Source organism: Callionymus lyra, chromosome 10, assembly GCF_982586985.1.
Source record: "Callionymus lyra chromosome 10, fCalLyr1.hap1.1, whole genome shotgun sequence".
NCBI classification, from domain to species: Eukaryota; Metazoa; Chordata; class Actinopteri; order Syngnathiformes; family Callionymidae; genus Callionymus; species Callionymus lyra.
The window spans coordinates 11,275,293-11,298,634 of NC_141827.1; the positions used below are offsets into that span (position 1 = coordinate 11,275,293).

Here is a 23,342-nt window from a genome sequence, read left to right on the forward strand (position 1 = left end):
ATTTAATAAATTAGACTAGAGACTCACAGGATGAAAATACCAAAAACTATGAGGAGTTTTATTGAACTTGATTTTGTCTCTCCCTCTGACCATCATCTTTAAATACTGTTCTGACAGATACCATGACACAAAAAGATACAAACAAAGTAATTGAAACAAATTCTCACAAAGATGTGAATGTTTTAATTCAGTAAATTAAGTTGAATGTCAACATGTATTACTTATATTAAATATTTTTTCAACTCATTAAAACACAAACAGAAATCACTTCAAGTCCTGTATAAAGATCGAAGTTATTTGGACTTTGAACAATGGATCATAAAACCATTGATGACAGCAGACGAACAAGATTCCTTCCGTAAAGGCTTACAATTTGTGATAAATCAAATAGCAGTTGATGAGGTATCATATAAAAACTCATTCATAATCAGAGTTAAAAAACAATTCTCTGCAAAAAAAGACTCAAAAGCTAAAGATGATTACAGCCAATACCATCCTGAGAATCATTAAAAACTGAAAGTCGACATTTCCGAAGGCTACTTCTGTAGTTTTAGCTTTTGCGACTCAACACTTACTCCACTTTGGTGACTGTGAGGTTGGATTCCGGAGCATCTAAGCATCGTTGGGAAGGACGGCGACGTCGGCCAGAGCCGGGATCAGCTGTGCGTAAATGTCGATGCCTTTGAGGAAGACCTGCTCGTTCAGATACTCGTTGTGGTCGTGGAGCAGGATCGGGGTTCTGTTCATCGGGGAGAAACCGATGGCAGGGATGGACAACTGAAGACGGAGACAATTACAGCTGAAATCTCACGGAAAAGAAAATGACATTCAATTGCAAAACAAGAACTCACCGCTCTGATGAAGCGACTGTCTGTAGCAGCTGGAAATATCTCCTTCTCTAGACTGACGTTCCTTCAATAGCAATCACAGTTGCTCACGTTATTATTACACAATGGTGGACGACTTTTTTTTTTTTCTTTTTAAAGGGACCACATCATATACTGAGGAGACAAGAGGACACAAGGCCACGTTCAGTCCTTTAACTGTATTAATGTGGGCATCAATGAAGGAAAGTATTTTGTTTATAATAAATACATGTACTTGATTTCTAAAAACACAACCTTTTAATAGTTGTTTAAAAATCTTTTTTCCCCTTCTGTGTATTTTAAAATAATTTAAAATAAAAAAATAAAAACTATATACACACATATACACATGATATATATATATATATATATACACGCACATGTGTTGTGGAAAAAATATGTTATATAATGAAATAATATACAAGTTTAGCTTAATTAATTTAATTTTATAATGGCAGAATTAAATCTGTTCCATATAAAGTGATTCATAAAAAATAAAATGAAAAGGTTTTTGTCTTTACATGTCATGTAATGATGGACACAGTTTCCAGTTTGTTGAGTTTGTATATAAAGCTAAAAACCAGCTCAGTGAGATTTGAACAAGAATAAGAATAGATTCTGAGTCAGTTCAACATCTGCTAATTGATTCTTCTTAAGTTCATTGTTGAAAACAAAAGTGAAGTGAAGTTATGATCAACGAAACAACCCTTTCATTTGGATTTCTTTCCTGGATTAAAGTTGGACTTTGTGCCGTTAACATGGTAGCAGTGTGTGTTCAATGTGACTAGCGTGAGAGAACCATCTTGGAAAGTCCAAATTGAAACGGCTCCTTGTCCTTTTGAAAGGGAGTTTGAGGGAATCCCTGACAGAATTCCCTGTGCATTGGGAACATGAGACGAGAAATAGAGCTTTCAAAGTCATAAAATATTCACAGGATACAAATTCTAATGCTGCCTGAAATCACCCGTCAACAATCAACAACACATTAAACATTTAAAACAGAAACATGATGCGCCTTAAGTGACCACAAGAGGGCAGCGTTTTGGTAAATAAAAACATAATTTTGTTGTGAAATTGTTCAATATTTTGTTATGACGTTCAAATAAAGAAATAATAATAATAAAATAAAATCGAATTAAAATAATAATAATAGAGTACTGCACACTTTTCATTAAAAGTGGTTTAAGAGGCTTAATGTTTAAACGCTCTTCAATCCCATGTAGTAAACATTGTATGAACTCACAAGTCTTTGCTCTTCTATTCACGATAAAAGAAAGAGAATAGACTTACATCGTCTTGCAGGTTTCACTGAAAGCTTTCCACCAGGGGTTGCTATCCTCGGTTGACGTCACGTTTTGGTTCATGTGTTTCTGTACATAAATAAGTAGCAACATACGATAAGAAAAACATCACTTTATGAAGGTGAAGCTTCTTGACGCATCATCTTCATTTAAGTGCCCACTCGATGGCACTATTTCACTGAAAAATAACATAATTTACAAGCCATAAGCAACACATGCTGAACTCTGAAAATGATAACATTGGTCCAAGAAGCTAACTATTATTTCAATTGTATACATAACACCATCTGCAGTCTGCTGCTCGATTTTAAAGATTGCAGAAGAAAAAGTAATTATTAGAAGATCGAAGAAACAAGAAATACGAAACAAAACGAAGCCGTTAACTTTGCTGTTCTGTAGAGACGAGAGAAACTTCCAGTCGACGCACGACAGTCAACAATAACAAACGTTCTTGTTAGTGATAATGTTGACTTCGTTTGTGTTTGATATTGGTTGAATAAAGTTCCGTGTGAGTGACGTCAGCGGACGCTCCGTTGAAATTAAATTTCACAGACTTCAAGACGATCAATAATTGCACAAAAATACATGTGACTAGTTTAGTTTAGACACAGCCCTGTTAAACGCTTCCCTAACTAACCTTTAAATCGTGTTGATCACAGATCAAATGATGATCCAGGTTTGAGGATCGCAACAGAATACTCTCATCATTATTCAATAAATCCGGCACAACGCAGTATCTGTCAATACTAATGTGATTACTGAGTGTTTCTTGTATTAAAATTGTGTTTAAAACAAACAAAAATCGAGGCCTCTGTGCTCCAAGGTCCTGCTATGCATGCGCACATTTTGTGAATCAGATTCAAACTAGTTTATCGGATTTGTTTACATAATTTGTGTCGTTCTAATATATGATTGTACTGAGTGTGCTTCTTTTATTGACATCTATTCTTAAAACCTTATTCATTTTAAATTAGGGAAGACTAAGAGTACTTTTATTTGACTTGTTTATTATTATTATTTAGTTCTGGACTTTTTGCGATCACTTTATTATATACTTTTTATTGAGACTTGCAGGGTTGTTTTCACTTTGTTCCACATTATCACCCTCAGTATTTTTTATCACCAATTTGTCAACTTTACAGACCGTCTACAATTTATTTTTTATTTTTCTTATTTTCTTTTTGTTCTCAAAATGCAGATAAACATCAAACGATTTACTTGAATAGATACCAAGTTTGTAATTCTATAAGTTATTATTGCGGTGATACCTTTAATAGTGTGTTGTGTGAAAGGATGACGTGTGGGTTTGATGATTAGTACATTTATCAGTTAGTTCGTATACTTCTAGTTATAGTAACACAAGGGAGAGGGGGATGCAAGACCAGCTGAGGTTTCACGGAATGATAACACCGCAGCGGAGGAGGATCTGTGAACATTGAAATTAAAAGTAAAGCGGGAGAATAAAGGGTTACAGTAATATTATGGGTTACAAAGCTATATATAATGTAAATGTAAGCATTATTAGGTTGAAAAGGTTGGAGGCTTGTGTATTTGCATAAATCATTTTCGAATTGCAGAACAAGTTTTTGACTTTCTGCAATATTGCACAACACTGGAAAAAAGGATTTCTACCACTACTCTAAATATATACGCAAATTAAAATACAGAGAAAACACTGACCTGTGCAAATTTATATGTGACATCATCACCTGCTTCCTTGCACCATTGCTTAATTTGCCCTTCAAACTCCTGGAAAAAAGAAAAAGTAAAAAAAAAAAAAAAGACAATTTGTTAGTTATTCAAGTGCCTAAATGAATACTTGCATCGCAATACTAAGGGAGGAAGAAAATGTCTATACACCTAAATATTGCAATGATTGAGGTTTTTGTGTTCAACAGCAATGTTTCGATTACAATTTTCCTTTTTAGCTTTAGCTTAGTTCATGGTTTATTTTCAAAACAATGTACAAAAAATGTAAAAAATAATAATTTACAATAAAGGTGCAATATTCACAGCTTTTGTTCATTTTTGTGTTGCAATTAAACTTCTAGCCACTAGATGGCAGCAGTCATTAAGTCCTCCACAGAATAAGTAACATTGAAATCCTGCAAGATCCCGGCGATGACTGAGGACGAGAGGATACAGTCGACTCTAGGCGCTTTTATAACTGATGTTCGGGCATATTTTGGTTTGAAAACAAATGAAATCAAATACGACTTCGTCAAGAGTGATGTGGTCTGTAAATTCTGCAACACAGGAGTCAAGTACACGACAATACGACAAATATATCCTTTTTCCTACAGTATCTACATTATTTTAAGAGAAATCACCTCTAAATTCACAGTTGGTGGTATTCTCAAGTCAAAGCTGACGTCCATCTCGGCGGGAATGACGTTGTAGGCCACGCCCCCTTTCACCATGGTCATGTTTACAGTGGTGACGTCCCCGAGTGTAAAACACTCGCTTGTGTTCAATCTGAAAAAAACAACAACAAAAAAAACACAACAATCAAATAACAACACAAATATTTGACGGTGGAACTACTGTACGAACAAATAATTTGATTTCAAGATCCTTAAACTCTCACCTGCGTTTCTCCTTCTCTCGGAAATCCATGAACACGTTGATCACGTGACGCTGCAGAACAAGAGAGCAGATGTCAATCACACTCTCTGCCGTCAGGCGCCGTCAGGTTGTTAACAAGAGACATATCGACTCACCAGTTTCTCAGCAGCCGTGTTCTCCACGAACCTCGATCCGTGACCTGGACTGCCGGGACAGTGGATCGTGATCCCTGCAATCACAGGACTTTCTACATTAATTGACAGCAGAAATAAACACCCATTAGTAAGGACTAAACAAAAGCTACTTTTAAAAGCTATTTTTAACAAAACTTTTAAGGCGATTGTCTCAGTCATGTGATACGTTCTTCGTATACAGTAGGGATGTGTACTTTAACAATCAGTTAATATATGGTGATATATTTGTAGAATTGTCAAGTACTTGACTCTGGTGTTGCAGAATTTACAGACCACGTGACTCTTGACAAGGTCGTAACTGCTTTCATTTGTTTTGAAACCAAAATATGTCCAGAAATCAGCTTTAAAAGCTACTGGAGTCAACTGTATCCTCTCGTTCTCAGCCATCGCAGGATTTCATTCTTCCTTTAGAGGATGAATTGACAGCTGCCATCTAGCGGCTGGGTGTTTAATTACAACACAAAAATGAACCAGCCCTGCGATTATTTGTATGTTTATTTTGAATTAAATAATATCGCGAAAAAACTACTGGGATGTGTATATTTATAGATATTTTCTTACACCCATATTATAATCTTATCGTTTTCTTGGTGACAGGTTTAAACTAACACAGGTGCCAAAAAGGTATTTTTTTGTGGAAAATAAAATAAATAATTCCAGGAAAGACGAGATAAAAAGTGGTTCCATTGTACTTTGTATTTGTTATGTTCTGTCAGTATTATTTTGGGGCAATATTATAGGTTAAGTTCATGTCCAGACAGACTCTTTGTAATGAATCTTTTAATGTTAAGGTGTTCAATTATAGAAAGTCTTCATGGTTCCCTGATATAACTTCACTCTGAAAGGAGGCAACAAGGATATACTTACACCACGGATTCCTCTCTCCATAAAACACAGTGAAGGCGTCACTAGGATTTGCTAAACCTGCGGACCAAACAGAACATAAGAACATCGACGGACTCAGTTTTACTCAAAGAATGCTAAGAGAAAGAAACAAAGCTGGTGACACGCTTCAAAAGTTTCCATCTACAGTAAAGAATGAAGGTGGATCACCCCTGAGCTTCAGTGCACGATAGACACATATTTAAATACAAAGCATTTTTCTTGTGTAAACTCTGGTTGAATGGCCCCCAAGACGAATCCTCGATTACATCTTAGAGGCGAGTTCAAACAAGTTTCAACATAAAAAAAGGAATGGTTCGCAAAAACTTGTCTAAAAGTGGGTCAATGTTTAATAGGTGTTAAATAACACTCTGTCACTGAGATGAGGAATTAAGAACACTTTGTCTCACAGTTTACGTGTCAAAGGTCAAGTCCATCATCGTTCAGAAACATCAGAGACCATCTAACACGCATTGCAATGATTAAGTGGGAAAACAACAACCAAGGGTCACGATAATAAGTTACTGTTGTTCATCAAAACAAAAACAGCAAACTAGTGGTTTACCTTCGTCAAGAGCGAAGCCAATGTTTAACTTCAGAAACTCCGGATCCTTCACAAATGTTTCCATTCCCTTGTGACCCCCCACTTCTTCATCTGGAGGGGAACAAAGTTGGATCGGTCAACAAAACATAATAAAAACGAAAACACTTGGAACTCACAAACATTTAAACGACAGTGTAAAAAAAGCGACGTATTTAAAGAAGAAAGTGGAATAAATGTTCTAAAATATACAAGAAATGAAACCATTTTACAAATAATTGAATATCTTTGGAGCGGAAACATACGATCGTTGACATTTAACTTCTATTGATAAATATTTGAAAGGTATAAGTGAATATCATTGAAGAAAACTGAAATAATGTGTGGAGCCATCATCATGAATTATGTGCAAGGATCTACTTACCTAAATACTTTTCCATAAAATCAATAACATTTTTAATTAATAGAACTTTTGATTCTATAAATGACACCATAATGTAGATAATTGTGTTTTTCTTGCCATGTAATTCAATAAAATAAAATAATAGACATCACAGTGAAAGCGTCATTTTTTATTTATTATTTGCCACTTTAATGTAATGTCTATTAAAATGTTGTTTAATACAATTCTTTTGATTCTGTACCGTCATCACCACGACAAATTCCTGTGTTGTGTTAATTCAATAAAATTCAATCTGGTTATAATTGAACCAAGTTGCGAGTGACATCATCTTTTTAATTGTTATTAGGAAGTTAGGTGGAGTATTGAGGAATTCCTACCAAGGCGGTTTCGTGTCAACAACATCATCATCATCATCATCATGTTGTGTGTGTTTTTAAAAGCATTCTCTGAAAGCAACCACTCCTCAAAACCATCTGTGACATGAGGGCGACAGATGAGAGTCAGCCATCGCCCCTTGTTTTCTGGACTAGCGACATATAATTAAATTATATTTTGGGGAATAAGAACCGCCTCGTAGGTTGACACCAATGAGTCGGCATTTCTTAGTTCATACGAAGCGACAGGATTTTTTCCTGATGTCAAAAAGGCGTCTTAGGATAACTCGTTCTTGTAACACTATATCTAGTATTCATCTCAAAGAACTGATCAGACATAAATTCATGTTTCATGGTTTTAGAATTAAAAGTAGGAGGAAGAACTTTAGATGCTAAATGGCACCTTTTTCCGTTGATTCACACTTGGAACATGCGTTTCAAAATAAAAGCTTCTGTTATAAGTAATACAATAAAACTTTTACTTCTCACCACATAATGAATAGAGCTAGTCATCAGTTTACATACAGAAGAATACAGTGGTCCCTCTTTTATTCCCTTTTTTTTCTAACACATTTGTTTTCGTGCCTTCGGGTCATCTTGACCCAGAGATAACATAAGGGTTAAAAACTCCTGCTTCATAAGAAATCCTCAACGTGGTTAGCATTTAATTTGTCACTTATTTTAAACTGTCAGATTCGACATAATATACAAGTTTCCATTTCACCCAACAACCCTAACGTTGACCTGAACAGCTCCCAATAATCTTTGCTGCCCAGCCAACCAATCACAGCGGTCGATCCCTTTCCACATAGCAACACAGACTTACAATTTAAATACAGTATTGTTTTGACTAATCAACCGTCACTAAATAGATAGTAATACATTGTCTAATCAGGTCAATTTTAATTGGCTTGTAAAACATTTCTCCATTTTTTAAAGTAAAAATTCAAAAGAAGAAAATTTGCTGACGATGTATAATCATTTCAAATAAAATATTAAAGCAGAGCTTCGTGTCACAGACGCTATAGGCTGGCTCTGTGCTTTATATTGACCCGCTGAGTTCCTCTGAAACCACAGCTGGTGCGTGAACATATTAATGCCTCACCAGGGACAAAGAGCAAGTGCACAGTACGCAACAATCTCCGCCCCTCGGCCTTCAGCCGGCGCACCGCCTGGATGTACCTGCAGCCAACAGACAAAGTGCAATTTTCAGAGGAGACAGACGTGCTGAGTCGAGGGTTCCGAGGCTGACTCAGGGAGGTTTTTCTTATTTAAACATTGAATAAATGACAACAACATCCTAGTCAATAAGTCGTCAGTTAATACCCACTGGATAGTCACACATTTCATGTCCTGAGCTCCCCGGGCATAAATGTTGCCCTCTGCATCTTTGAAAGCACTGAAAGCATCGTATTTCCAATGTTCCTGGGAGGAGAGACGATATCGAAATATGTTCTTCTTCAAGGTCACATTGAGGACGTGATGAGAAGAAGGGGCCTCATACCTGGAACACCGGGACCACGTCGGTATGGGAGTTTAACAAAACGGACTTCAGGTTGGGGTTGGTGCCTTCCCATGTCATGATGGTCACGACCCTGCTGGGGAAAACCTGGAGAAAATTAAAACAATATGGTTTTTCCTTATTGGTCTTCGGGCCGAGTTTCTTTTCTTTTTTGTTTATTCCTGAGAGCCAATTGAATTGATCCTTCATAAGGCCGTGTGTTGGCAAGAATATACGAGACGTATCGCGATACAGGGGCAACGTTACGATATATTGCGATACTACAAAAGTATCGAAACCAAAATATGTCCAAACATCGGCTTTAAAGTCTGATGGAGTCGACTGTATCCTCTTGTCCTGAGCTGGGATCTCGAGGGATTTAAATGCTGCGGAGAATGTAATGACCGCTGCCATCTAGCATCCTGAAGTGTAATTGCAAGAGAAAAATGAACAAATACTGTGAATATTTGTATGTTAATTGTAAAAAATGAAATTATCCTATTTTACACAAACATAATTTAGCTATAAACCATAAAAAAAATATGGTAAATATTATCAATACAGTGATTTTGAGTACAATACTACAGAAGTGTGTAAAATAACATTGTGATATACACCAACACCCATAATCTTTTTAAGTAGTCATTGAATGTAGGATGATACCAAGAACAACAATACATCTCTCTAATAATAGACTGATGAACTTGTGTTTCATATTCGTTGGCCATAGGCAAGTTAGCTTGACAGGTTGCTGTTTCAGGCTTGTTGGATAACTAGCTTAACTAGCGAGTCTGAGTTGGGTTTAATGTCCAGTTAGACCTGATTTCATTCCAAAGTTTTGGGACAAGTCCATCCAGAAAGTAAAAGAATGCTTTATATTTATTGTTACCCATTCACAGTTTCATAATTGCATCTGTTTTGTGGTCGCTAGGTAATTGTTAGCTGACGTGAGCATGCTAGTCCCCCCCATAAAAAAAATACATTTGCTACAGAAAGGAGATGTTTTTTGGTCAGGTTTAAAGTTCACAAGTTTAAGCAGCAACTTCTTCTCATATCCATTTAACAATGTTTCATCATTTCATTTGTGTTGTAGTAGCTAGGTACTTGCTAACCAGCATTAGCATTAGCATTGGCAGCTTAAAATGATTCATCAGTGTTTTTAACGCTACTCTACATTCTCTGTGTGAATTTAATGTTTTAATGTCATCTTACTTAAAGTACATTTACTTGTGCTATCAACTCATAACACCCTCAATATAAAACTGATCTTGAGTGTGTTTTTCAGTGCATGAAGTTGCTACTGCTAGTTATTGCTACATGTTTTTTTTTAGCACATACCTCTATCTTTTTGATGGGCAGCCCAAGCTCTTCTGCAATTCTGTCCAGGAACCTGATGGCTCCATCTAGAAATGAATGGAATTAACAAGAGATTATTGATTTACAAGAAGGAAAAAAAGTTAACTCTTAAATCATGATTATAGGTTTTCTTCATAGATACACAAAAAATAATACTTGTCCACCCTTAAATTAAAAATTGAACACCAAGTTTAATAACACATTTTTTAGCATGGATTTATCTCAAGAATCTATTTATATCAAAATTGGAATCGCATTGTCATTTAAATGAAGCGAAATGAGAAACCGAATATATTAGAATATATATATACATTTATTCAGAACAATTAATTGAAGTGAATCAATTAATATACATCAAATTATTCTTTTTAAGATTTACAACTTTGTATAACTTTTCTTCAAGCGGGCTGGACATAAACAACAACAACTGTAAGTAAGTAAGTAAGTAAGTAAGTAATATTTATTTATATAGCGCTTTTCGAGACCAGGGTCACAAACCGCTTAGACAATCAAAACAATACTCAAAAAAGTAGAATAGAATAGAAAAGCTTTATTCATCCCCAGAGGGGAAACACACTTTTACAACAGCGCAGTTTAAAAAAATAAAGTGCAAGGAAAAAAATTAAAATAAAAGAGATAATACAAAATAAAATAAAAAAGATCTTAAAAATATACAATTATTTACAAAATTAGAAATTTAACACTATTAACAAAATACAATAGAATAAAATAAAATAAAAAAAATAAAAAAATAAAAAAATAAAAAAAAGTACATACTTTAAAGATCAAGATAATACTGAGAACAACACAGGAGTTCGAGAAATTCAAGGAAAAGCCTAAACAAATAGAAACATCTTAAGGTGTTTCTTAAAAGAGTCAGTAAACTCCATCAAGCGCAAAGAGAGAGGAAGATCGTTCCAAAGCTTAGGAGCAACAGCCTGAAAAGATTTCTCTCCTCTGGTCCTGAACCGTGTGCGTGGAACCATAAGTAGATTCTGATCCACAGACCTCAGAGCCCGAGCTGGGGTGTAAGGCTGGATCAGATCACTGATGTAAGGAGGAGTCTGACCATGAATAGCTCTGAAAGTAAGAACCAGAATTTTAAAGTTGATCCTGAAAGAAACTGGAAGCCAGTGAAGAGTTTTAAGGATCGGAGAAATGTGAGTTCTTCTACTAGAGCAGGTCAGAATTCTCGCTGCAGAGTTCTGAATCAACTGCAGACGAGACAGATCCTTCTTGTTAAGACATGAAAACAAACTGTTACAATAGTCCAGACGAGAAGAAACAAACGCATGGATTACAAGCTCCAGAACATGTTCCGACAACATTTTCCTAAGTTTAGAGATTTTTCTCAGTTGAAGGAAACAGTTTCTGGTCAGTTTTCTGCAGTGTTGAACAAGAGACATGTCTTTATCAAATACAACACCCAGGTTTCTCAGGCTCAGTTTGACAGACTGACCTAAGTCACCCAAGTACTGACTCAACCCTGGAATCTTATCATCAGGAGCAATCACCAGAGTTTCAGTTTTGTCCACATTTAGCTGTAAAGTGTTTTCACTCAGCTTGTTTGATTTCTAGCAAACAAATGACTAAGCTGTTCAGCCTTTGGGGCTCAGTTGGGTCAAAAGAGCAGTTGAGGAGTCAATTAAAATGAAACCTGTTTAATAATTATACTTAACATAAAGTTACATAACTTGGGTGTGACATTATTGTGACAATAAACCTTAATATCTGCCAAAGACAAGATAATACGTGACACGTGACTTAAACTGACACACAAGAAGGCTCGGGTGGATGTTTCTCACCGTAGTCGGGCTCCGGGTGGACGGTTTTGAGACGCAGGTATTGTCTGAACAGACTGATGGAGGGATCTTCTCCTTCAGAAGACATGTGTCCGACCGCTAAACCGTCTTTGTCAGGAAGCATGGTTGTAAGCCGCTTAATCTACTGGAGAAAGAGAGCTGAGATCTGCATCCAAGAAGCTGTCAGCAATGATGGACTTTGTGACGACAAGATCTGATAGCAGACGAGTCCGAGACACAACAATATAAAGCATAAACTATTATACTGTAATACTTTAACAGACCGAGCCTACTTGTTAAACATAACCTAGTAACAAATAGGTGAAAGTTCTTTTCAACTCACTTTCTCTCTGTGTGTTTCCATGCTGTGTGTAAATAAGTCGTCTTTCAATACGCGAGTAAGAAGTTCAGTGTTATTGTGTAATTGTCAATATACCAGACTGTCAACTCGTTCAGGCATAAAGTAGTTTGTTGCTTTTCTTATTGTCTGTTTTGATCTTTTGTAAAAATACATTTTCAGCTTATTAATATAAAATCTTATCTTAGTACTTCATGTCAATCAAGCTTCATCCCTGTTCTTTATGCCAAACTTAAACGTATGCCAAGTGTAGCCTCAGGGCAACATGTGGCTCTGATTTTTATGTTTATGTTACTATTCTTAGTACTTAAACTCAAAAATATAACTGGAATGAAATGGGTGTTTTAGGACTGAAATATTCTATTCTTCTGTTATTTGTTAATAAACGCATGAAAATATTGATAAAGAAATCCAAATTTAAATATGTTGTCAATCGTTATTTAACACACACACACACAAATATTTATATATATACTGTATATATATATATATATATATATACATACATTATATAGTTTAATATCTATTCTTTTAATGATGTCATCGCCTTGTTATTAGATCAATTGACAGAATAAATAACAACGTTTTATGTCTATTTTCCTCTCATTCTTTCAGTGTTTGTACGGTTCCATGTTAATGTTATTTATGGATCATTAATGAATGGTTAAAGTAAATAAAAAAGTCTTAGATCATCTGACCTGGTCCCGGACAGTCGAGGTCCTGGACTAAGAACACGTGCTAAAACTGGACGATGGACTGACGCGACAGATGTTTCCTGCCGAGCTCCAGTAATGGTGACACCAGACAATAAATTCAGACTCTATTTCTAAACTGATCCGGTTTTTATCCTCTGACTCACCGACCTGGAAAGTTCCCTCTCGACCCGGTCCACGGTCACCCACGAGCGCCTTTATGACGAAACACGGACGTGTCGGTGAAGAAGGCGAAACAAGTCGCGCGAGAGGCTCCTGTGGGAAAACACAGGAAACGACAGAAAAAAAAACATGCTATTTATACTCGAGGGGATCCGCCATCTGCAGTTGCATCACCATCAGCAGCGACACCTCGCTTCACACTCGCCTCCGCCGGTTAGAACTTGTCTGAGCTGCGGACTCTGTCAGCTGATTTCCGCCAGCCTTTCAAAATAAAAGCAGCAACGTAAGTGCGTAAGTGATTTCAAAATCAGTTATATTCGCTTAAAGTAGCTAAATGATAGTAAGTAAGTAAGTAAGTATTTTTTATTTGTATAGCGCTTTTCCAGACCAGGGTCACAAAGCGCTTAAACAATCAAAACAATATTCAATAAAGTATATACTTTAAAGGTCAAGTGAAAAGAATAAATATATATACAGTTATATTGGACTTCATTTGTTTTATTATTCTTATCTTATATGGAAAATTGGATGATATATATATAATTTATTTCTACTTTTTTCCCTCTATTTGTGAGTAAATATAAAAGATATAGCGTAAAATGAACGCTATATACATAAAAATAAAAAAATATTTTTGCGATTTCATAGCACTATTATTTTAAATGGCAACATAACCTTACGTGTCTATTTTTTTTTTATTATTTATTATTATTATTTATTATTATTATTTTATTTTAATATTGTATTATACTTTATAACAAATTGGTTTGTGGATTTTCATGTGAGAACATTATGGAATGGTACAGACAGAAATTAAGTTAAGTTAAGTTAAGTTTTTTTCTTTTGATTGTTTGTTGTTTAAGAGCTAAATATTATATGTATGTCTGATTTTATCTTTTTTATTTCATTTTATATATACATATATTTTTTTTGAGTAAATATTAAAAATATATATCAAATGTTTTGACATTTTTTATGTGTTTTACATTCGACAATGTGTTTGTTTTTAATTTGATATCATTAAGGAATCGAACAGATAAAAGGAAAGTTTTCCTAGTTCTTCTGCATAGTGCTTTTGTTTAAGGGACTTTAATTTAATTTTCATTGAGTTAAATAAATAAGATATTTTGATATAAAACATGTTTACATGATGACACAATTTATATTTGATCATTGTTCTTGTATATAACATGAATAAATACTCATTAAAAGTATTTTTTATGATGTCTTGGCACGATTATATTTATTGAAGACATAACTAACATCATATTGGAATGTTTTGAATATATCTAGCCACAGCCTGGAGCCATATATGATTAAGACCACGGCCAATTTCCGCTGTTCCAACAAACATTTAAAGTGATTCACGCCAAAAGCCCTTTAGCCAAAAATGAAACGTGATCTTTTTTCTTATTTTCAAACCGGCATTTCCTGTTATCATCCTCTCAGGCTCTGATTTGCATCACAGCTGCTCATAAAACACATAAATCCCAATAACAATAAAACATGAATAAAAGGACAACTTGTTTTTTTTTTATTTTCAGACATAATCTTACAATATTGTCCAAATATATTAGCATTTTTTTATTTTACATTTTATACACATTGCATGTGTCTTTTCTGTTTGCGGTAGGAAGGTGAGCACATCAGGACGGACGAATGCAACGATGCTTCAGTAACACATGCTTGTTGAAAGGCTTCATATTTGTCTGATCAGACGTTCCTGGATTGACATGCAGAGACGAGACGGACACTGAAATTTAAGTGTTTTTTTTTTTAAGTCTAAATAATAAATAATCTCAATGAAAGCGTGTATGAGAACTGATGACTGAAACTTCGTGTTTTGACTTTGCTGCTCAGAGAAGAACCTGCTTGTAGCGTATTTTCTTCTCGAGCTTGCTGAGAAATTCAATCAATCCTTGGTGAAATTCCCGGGGATTGTCCATGTAGCAGGCGTGCCGAGCCTCCTCCAGCTTCAACACCGAGTGATTCGGAAGCTGAATGAGGTTCTTGTGAGATTGGGCGCCGAGGTTTGTGTCGAGGGCGCCGAACACGATCAGCGTTGGAGTCTGAAATAAGAAAGAGGTCAAGTAATGTTATAGCCCTGACTGAAGTCTGAAGAGTCGGGCACAGAAGATGTACGGGGCCCCCTGGTGGTCAATAGTGATGTGAAGAAAATAAAGATAAACCTTTTAATTTATATTCACAATACTTTAGCCATTTTCATCATCCCTGTATTTGTTTTTCAAACATTGTTTTTTTTGCTTTCAAATCACATTTTATTTTCATCATGGTTTCATGTCTTAACAAGAAGGATCTGTCTCACCTGCAGTTAATACAAAACTCTGCAGTGAGAATTCTGACCTGCTCAAGTAGAAGAACTCACATTTCTCCGATCCTTAAAACTCTTCTCTGGCTTCCATTTTCTTTCAGGATCAACTTTAAAATTCTGGTTCTTACTTTCAGAACTATTCATGGTCAGACTCCTCCTTACATCAGTGATCTGATCCAGCCTTACACCCCAGCTCGGGCTCTGAGGTCTGTGGATCAGAATCGACTGATGGTTCCACGCACACGGTTCAGGACCAGAGGAGAGAGATCCTTCCAGACTGTTGCTCCTAAGCTTTGGAACGATCTTCCTCTCCCTCCGTGTTTGATGATCTACTGACTCCTTCAAGAAACATCTGAAGATGTTTTTATTTGTTCAGGCTTTTCCTTGATTTTCTGGAACTCCTGTTGTGTTCTCAGTTTTATTTTGCCCTTTAAAGTATATACTTTATTGAATATTATTTTGATTGTTTAAGCGCTTTGTGACTCTGGTTCGGAAAAGCGCTATATAAATAAAAATGACTTACTTAATTACTTACTTAACTGTTTTTATTTGTGTATAAAATAAAATAATTTGATTCTGAACATATATCCTCAGATTGATCCACACATATGTGCTCATTGATGGGTTCAATTATATATCCTCATTTCATGTACTCAATTGTTAACATTGATAATGTTTTCTTCTATTCAGAGTTAAAACATGTTCTTGTATTTTATCTTTTAACAACTTGTTATTCCCGAAGAGCGGGGTTCAAAAGTCGAAGGCTCTAAGCATCTGTGCCTCAACTTTGTGTGAACCTTGGTGTGAGTTTCTGATACCATTGACGGAGGCCTCTGTGCGACAATAGTTCCGAACTGTGAAAGATATACGTGTTGGAAGGAGGACGTAGCCATGTGGGCTTCCTCTTCTTGTTGAGATAGGAAGCATGGACAATCTTAAAAACGTCATGACCCAGAATTTATGGTCTACAGACCTGGTTGGAGATAACAAGTGTGAAGGAAGACTGAAGATTCATTGTTTAGGTCAGTGTTTAGGTCAAGGCATGAATACAACATCTGTTGTTCATGATGGAGTCAGATTTTGCAAATCATTCTGTACCCCGAGTTTGTAGTTGTATACTTACTTCACATGTACGGGGAGGGTCTGGAGGTCTTTAGAAGAAGGGACAGTTAAGAGGTTTTGAGCCACTCTCTGGAAGGATCTGGTGGGACTGGAACGAGCGCTCGAACTTCTGAGTTCTCTTTAATTCTTAAATTTACAATTAACAAGCAAATATTCATGTCGGCATTTAATTTTTGTGTTGCAATAACACTTCCAACCACCAGTCATTACCCCCCCCCCAGGTAAAGGAACAATAAATCCTGCGAGATCCTGGCGATGACTAAGGATGAGAGGATACATTGACTCCAGCAGCTTTTAAAGCTGATGTTTGGACATATTTTGGTTTCATAAGCAGTTACGACTTCGTTCAGAGTCATGTGGTCTGTAAATTCTGCAACACCAGAGTCAAGTACTCGACAATACTACAAATATATCCTTGTAGTATCAAAATATATTGCAATATATCGTAGCGTTTCCCTTGAAACCCTGTATTGTATCACCCGATTCCTGCCAATAAAAATCCCTAGTGGTCAAAGCATATTTAAAGTGCTTTTTCTTTATACAACAAGTCCCTTGAAAATGGACAGTTACAGGATTTATGATACGACGTGAAAAATCTGGTGCTTGATTAAGATAATTTTCTAATGTAAATATTTCAATGAAAAGAGAGTTTTGTACAAACAGACACTGATGATACAATAGAGTCCAACATCTATTTAAGACACACTTAAAACCGACACATTAACGAGCACACCTGTCTCCTCCTCACCTGAATGCTCTGGTACTGTAGTGGGGTGAAGCTGCGAGTGCCCACCGGAGCGATCGGGACGAAGCCCTGCAGCTGAGCACTGTTTTTCATGAGGAAGGGGATGGAGTAATGTCCGCTCATGGAGGGGCTCACGAGAACGGCAGCCCGGACACCCAGAGATTCCATGAACCTCGAGAGAAGGTCGACCCGACTTTGATCGCTCTTAAGAGCCACGGAGTCTGGAGATTTTCCATATCCTGCAGACACAGTTCAGTGATGATGAGAGCGTGTCAACAGTAATACAGGCCGACCAAATATCGGTCATTTGTGATGCTGGAACGCTGAATACGCATTATATATTTATGTAGTTTATCATTTCTTTTTACAGTTTTGCAGATGTTATCTTTACATTTAGAATGTAGATCGAGGGTTCGATAAGATGAATGGTAAAAAGAACAAGAATTTTTAATTGTGCGGTACAGATTTTAACCTATTTTTGTTCCCTTGGCTACTTAAACACACCCAAAAATCTGTATCGTTTTATGAATTGAACAAAACCTATTAAATAAAAAGAATAATACTGAACAACACCTTTCAAACGTACAAAGTAAATAACAAACAATACATTTTTTTGGAAAGCCAATGTGTTTTCTGTGTTTGAATTTGTTCATTGAAGTTATTACCGAGTGTTTCACACGTAATTATAAAATATCCTTTGCTCTTCAGTGCACCATAGCAATCCCGAAGTCATTGAATGCATCATTTGCACGCAAGTAAGTTAACAGATATTCATTGTTGATTTATTTTTAAATGAGTAATAACTAAAGGTTCTAACTATCCACCATTGTATTAATAGAGAGCAATAAAGCGTGCCGATAAATGCTTTATCTGTGACTCTCGACTAGAATTCTGTTCTGGTAATGATAATAAGAGTTAAAATAATGTTATGACAACCCTTTGCTCGAGAGAGAAGTTTGTTGTTTCTCTCTCTTTCTCTTTGCAAATAAAGTGAGTGTGATTTTGAAACATCTCGGATCTCTGTTTGTGTTTACAGATTTAAGTTGTACGTCTTTAAGTTTAACCTTATATTAATGCTCGCCAATAGCGGATCAGCCGAGATGCTAGCGTGAGCAGTGCAAATATTTAAGAATCTGGAGATGACACAGAATAAACAAGTAAATGTTGATGACTTCATAGTTTTCAATATTTTATGAAAACATATTTAATGTCAGTGACTGCAAAATTAAATAGTTTTAAGTTTAAAATTAAGAGTTTTATTTTTTTTGAATTGGCAAAAAGGTTTTCTTAAGATTGACAAACAAACGTAATGGTCGGTTTTGTTTTTTTTCTTGAAAAACATTTAATTTTATGTATGTTTAATTTTATTTATCTGTTTAATTTAAGGTTTAAGGCTAATTTTTGGAAAGAAAGAAAAAATGCTCAAATAAAATATAAACTACTGTTTATAACCTCACTGAACAGATGTTAAGGATTAATAAAATAGCCTCTAATGTGAGGCAAACATTGATTATTTTAAAGCTTTGAAATAGTAACTATCTAATATCTACTTATTGTTTTTATAATATGGTAAAGTAAAGAGTAAAAGTATAAAAACCTATTACAGAAAACCATACTTTTTTATTTAGAAAGCAATTGAAGGCACCAGCCAAGTATTGTACAAAAGTAGATGAAACTAATGTTAGAATACAAACGAGCAACAATAAGAGAACTTAACATAGAAAAGGATAAAAAATACCAGGAAATAACAACTGGGTTAAAAGCTAAAAATTAAAAACTATTTTCCAAGACGAGTTACTACCATGAGCAACACTGTTTAGACGCCTCTCAAATATTGCTTGAGATTCTTGTTCATCTCACTCACTCAAGCTTCACACAACATCAACAAAAATAAATACCTGGCAGATCCATCGCCAAGGCCTGATGTCCGTTCGCTGCCAGAAGAGACATGGTACCGAGTTCCTCCCAAGTCTTGGACGTGAAGGCCTGGCCGTGAAGCAAAACCACTTGCAGGCTGAAATCCGACAGAAACATTTTCACAGGAGAATTAAAAAAAAACAAAATGCAGAACTCACCTCGGCAGTATCTGTCGTCCAGCTGCGTCCACAGGCAGAGCCTCTCTGAAGAACAGAGGAGGGTCCCCGGGAAGCTGGCCCGTACGAATGGACACGTTTATGGCAGGGTTTGGTGGCGGCGCGGGGGTGCCCACCAGGCTCATCCTCTGGGCGTCCAGTGACGGCTCCATGCTGCCCTGGCGGATGGCCGGCAGAAGAAGGTAGAGCAGCACTGTGGCCATCATCACCAGCCCCAGGACCACCAGGCGATTGCGTAAGAAATTCATGTCTTCCACGGAGAGCTGGAGAGAGCAGAGGTTTTTAAGAATGACGCCGACTGGTTTGTGAAAACAAAGTGCAAAATCATTAATTTAAGGAAGGCATTTGTTATTTTGCTGAGTCAAACAGCTGTTCATCACAAATAAGTTTTTGACTGAGAAACTTTATATACTACAAGAATGGTGGGCACTTGAATTTCATCAGGGGCCACATTAGATTAGATTAGGTAGACTTTATTAATCCCTCTGGAGATCTCCTTCGGGAAATTAGGTGTTCCAGTTTAAGCAGACCAAAGTGCAAAAAAAGAACAAATGCAAAATGGAGAAAAACACAAAGAACTTTAAAGGATACAAAGATTAAAAAATAATAGAATCATCCTTTCACTCCGCTCCGGGGCCCCATACTCAGAGTTATAAAGTCTAAGAGGAATGAATGAGTCCCTAAGTCTATTAGTGTTGCATCTGGGAAGGAACATTTGTGCTCCATCTGCTTTTCTGCTCACTGATAAGAGTGTTCAGAGGATGACTGTCACCAGTTCTTATATAGTCATATATTCTTATAATCATTATAGACTGTGACTGAGACGTAAAAAAAAGTATTTAAAAAACATAAAATAGACCCAACTATACTAATAAAATATTTATAAACCTTTTAATGAAAATGAAGAGAAAAACTCAGATATAAAATAACTCTTTTTTTCTGTATACGATCCAATATTAACTCAAATTATTTTTCAGTAATAGAGTAAACAATTGAATGGTTAGTTGTTACTGTCAGAAACAGTTTCTACATGTTCAACTCCACATCTCGAGGGCAAAATAAATACAGTCAAAGAGCGGTAGATCTGGCCCGCCGACATATACTTTTTGTGGCCCACAAACGCCTTAAAACCCTGTTAAAATACAAGTTTACAATACGCATGACAACAAACTGCAAAGTGCAGGTGGAGAGAATTTGTTGAAAGCAAATCAAAATTTATTTTTTTGTAACCAGTTTTCTTATTTAAAGACTTAGATAAAATTCATTTTTGTACTAACTTGATTACAAATTAGCTTCTTTTACATATATACCAGGGCTTTAAATGATCACCTTAAATATAATGATACATTCTAGTAGCTCTCAGGTACAGGCAGAGATACAGAAAAAGTCTTCAAAAATCATCTCATGTTCTGCAGTAAATCCAGGTATCTAAAGCCATTTTTGTGAAGGCCATTAGCATCTAATCTAACATTGTCTACTTACATAAACTAAATGTGTGAGAAGATCCACCCAGGGATGAAGAATCTGAAGGTACCAAAAGATCAATGTTGCCTTGAGGTTGCATAGTTTTAACGCAAACATATGTTAGAACATCTAAAAGTAAATATTCTCATAGGAACAATATCCAGTCACGAATATACATTTACTTAAACTAAGATTTAAAGATTCTCCATGTAGGATTATCTTCATTTTTAATATCTGCCTTATATTAAATCCAATCTAAAATGTTTTAAAGTAGATTACGATTGTAGTTTAAACTCAAGTTGTGACTCTTGTTCACGACAAACGGTTGCTTTATATGACATCATGTACACACGCTAGCATGGACGCGACGATGATGATGATGATGATGCAGCATCACCTTAAAACATACCAACACACAGCAGATCCAGCGAGATAAGTTCACTGACACACTGTGAGGAAAGTCTCCTCCATCTTCAACCCTGCGTCTGTTTCCACCGATCCAAGGCAGGGACGATGTTTTTTCGGGTTAACTGTTCCAAAAACAGACGGTCTGTTGTTACCCACGGTGGGATGTTTATATGTCTTACCAAACTATATTTAATTTAACTCATGTGGTGAGGCGAACATTAGGCTGTAGCTATTTAATGTATGGAAGAAAACACGATTTAAATGAAGTATCTATCCTAAAAAAAATGTAATCTCTAGGATTAAATGTGACGTTCTGCAGAATTGTTGCTCGTCGGAAGACATTAGGAGACAGACATAACAACACGGTTACGTCATTTCCGGTAGGACAATCGCTCAAATGATAAATTGTTATTTAAAACCAACAGATGAAAATGAGTTGAATAATTGAATTGAATCAAATATTTCTCTTTATATTCTATGTCTCCAGACAATAGTTCATGTTTTTTTTTATTGAAGCATTTTCAAATAAATATGTATATTTATTTAGTAATTTCAGTTTCTAGGCTTGTAAGTGGAAATATTATTCCAACGTAATGGTAACGACCAACGTCCATTGATACAAATAAAATATATATCTTGCATTTAAAAAATACATTTATTATATTACTAATCAATAAAAACAATTTAAATAAGTTATTTTCATTATTTAATTTCAAGCCAAATAATATTTTAATACTGACCAAACGCGTACATATTTTACTTTTACCTAAAATGTACTTTAGTTTAAAATATAAGTGAAATATATATTTGTATTACATCTACATAGATGTAATACAAATATATATTTTAGTTTAAACTATCTGATTTAAAGCTAAATTGTTTTCAGTATAAAACTTTTCTATATTTTCATATAAAGGACAACGATTATTTATTTACAACTATGTTTAAGAAGAAAAAAGAAAAACCTCAATGATTACATGAAGAAGAAGTTTATTGCAGAAAATGCACACAAAGAGGCAACACGTAGTGAAATAAATTACATAGTAAATAACAGTTTGAAGTGACTAATGTTGCTTCCAGTTAATCAGATAAAAGATAAGGCACCAATGGTCCATATTTATCACACCTTTACACACAAGCGATGGATCCATCAACATAAATCATAAAGTGCACAATTTGACTTCATATTATCCAGCAATTCTTAAATGAACAGGCTTTTGCTCACAACTGCAAAAAGACTGAAGAACACTTTGATATTTCTTTGAATGTACAGTTGTTTTCTCTTATTCTGGATGTTTTTGTTATCAAACCTTTTGCCACAGCTTGAATTAAATGTTTTATTATTAGACTGAAGCAGAGAAATCCACTCGTGACCGAAGGGTCATGTTTATATTTGGCCACTGTTGCTGGAATGTGCTCGTGTAACTGTGAACAACAGGCTCGAGAAATAGATCAAAACTACAGATAAAGAAATGTTTAAAAGTTTTTTGTTTTTTTTAAACTTGTCCTTCCACACAGATTTACCTTATTTAAATGTTATCACCAGACTTCCTTATAAATGTTTAATTGTTTATTTTGTTCCTTTTTAAACAATTTAAAACAAGACATTCAGGCATGTTTTCTGAAGTCAGTGTAAAATAACATTTTGTCCTTCACGACACGAAGGATGATTTAATATCTCATTTCAATTCACTGGTGGAATAATTTCATTTTCCGCACATTAGTCTGGAAAATTGAGATTCATGGCATCAATTAATTCATCCATGGTTTAATTATTACTTCATTCAATTGAGTTACTTTTACTGTATGTCAAATGTAGTTTGTTCCTCAGAAAGTCTTTCCTGTCATCTTGTTTTCGCTGACACTGCTGTGATGTTGCGATGCGACTACAGTTGGTCGAAGCTAAAGTTAAGTCGAAGCTAATCATGTTACATAACGTGTTGTGTTAGTATCAAGAGCTCATTAATCATCGAAAAACACAAGTTAAAATCTGTCATTAAAGCGACTTAAGAGTCTGTTGAATCAGATTTCAAACCTAATCCTTCAGTCTGGAAAACAATAACATTCTTGAAGCTGCCACGACCGAACACTGACACGAACACATGAGAACTTTACAGTCCATACGACGTCCTTCCACCTGCTGGCCTCGTCTTTGGTTTC

The 23,342-nt window shown here is 35.5% G+C and overlaps 2 protein-coding genes across 2 annotated transcripts; both read right to left on the reverse strand.

The window, feature by feature from the left end:
• Nucleotides 1-168: 168 nt before the first annotated feature.
• On the reverse strand, nucleotides 169-13,242 carry LOC148070312 (aminoacylase-1-like). Its single transcript, XM_087801167.1, has 15 exons — nucleotides 13,003-13,242; nucleotides 11,789-11,930; nucleotides 9,966-10,030; nucleotides 8,631-8,735; nucleotides 8,457-8,551; nucleotides 8,232-8,308; nucleotides 6,374-6,463; nucleotides 5,794-5,850; nucleotides 4,888-4,961; nucleotides 4,755-4,804; nucleotides 4,498-4,642; nucleotides 3,848-3,916; nucleotides 2,157-2,236; nucleotides 852-912; nucleotides 169-777 (listed from the first exon to the last, which is right to left on the reverse strand). Exons 2-15 carry the CDS (start codon nucleotides 11,907-11,909, stop codon nucleotides 613-615), a joined length of 1,254 nt encoding a protein of 417 aa, XP_087657293.1. The 5' UTR covers nucleotides 11,910-11,930; nucleotides 13,003-13,242; the 3' UTR covers nucleotides 169-612.
• A 1,305-nt stretch (nucleotides 13,243-14,547) lies between these two features.
• abhd14a (abhydrolase domain containing 14A) lies at nucleotides 14,548-21,511 on the reverse strand. Its single transcript, XM_087801182.1, has 5 exons — nucleotides 21,184-21,511; nucleotides 19,293-19,573; nucleotides 19,116-19,231; nucleotides 17,221-17,456; nucleotides 14,548-15,087 (listed from the first exon to the last, which is right to left on the reverse strand). The coding sequence occupies exons 2-5, from the start codon at nucleotides 19,556-19,558 to the stop codon at nucleotides 14,875-14,877; spliced, it is 831 nt and encodes a 276-aa protein (XP_087657308.1). The 5' UTR covers nucleotides 19,559-19,573; nucleotides 21,184-21,511; the 3' UTR covers nucleotides 14,548-14,874.
• Between the last annotated feature and the right edge of the window lie 1,831 nt (nucleotides 21,512-23,342).

Bases quoted from the DNA above. Each gene is read 5' to 3' on its own strand.
- LOC148070312 (XM_087801167.1), bottom strand. From the start codon at position 11,909: ATGCTTCCTGACAAAGACGGTTTAGCGGTCGGACACATGTCTTCTGAA. The intron at 8,736-9,965 runs GTATGTGCTAAA...AATTTTCTCCAG, and splicing joins TGCCCATCAAAAAGATAGAG to GTTTTCCCCAGCAGGGTCGT. The intron at 778-851 runs GTGAGTTCTTGT...CTCCGTCTTCAG, and splicing joins ACAGTCGCTTCATCAGAGCG to TTGTCCATCCCTGCCATCGG.
- abhd14a (XM_087801182.1), bottom strand. From the start codon at position 19,558: ATGAATTTCTTACGCAATCGCCTGGTGGTCCTGGGGCTGGTGATGATG. The intron at 19,232-19,292 runs GTGAGTTCTGCA...GTCGGATTTCAG, and splicing joins GGACGACAGATACTGCCGAG to CCTGCAAGTGGTTTTGCTTC. The intron at 15,088-17,220 runs GTGAGGAGGAGA...TTCTTATTTCAG, and splicing joins TACAGTACCAGAGCATTCAG to ACTCCAACGCTGATCGTGTT.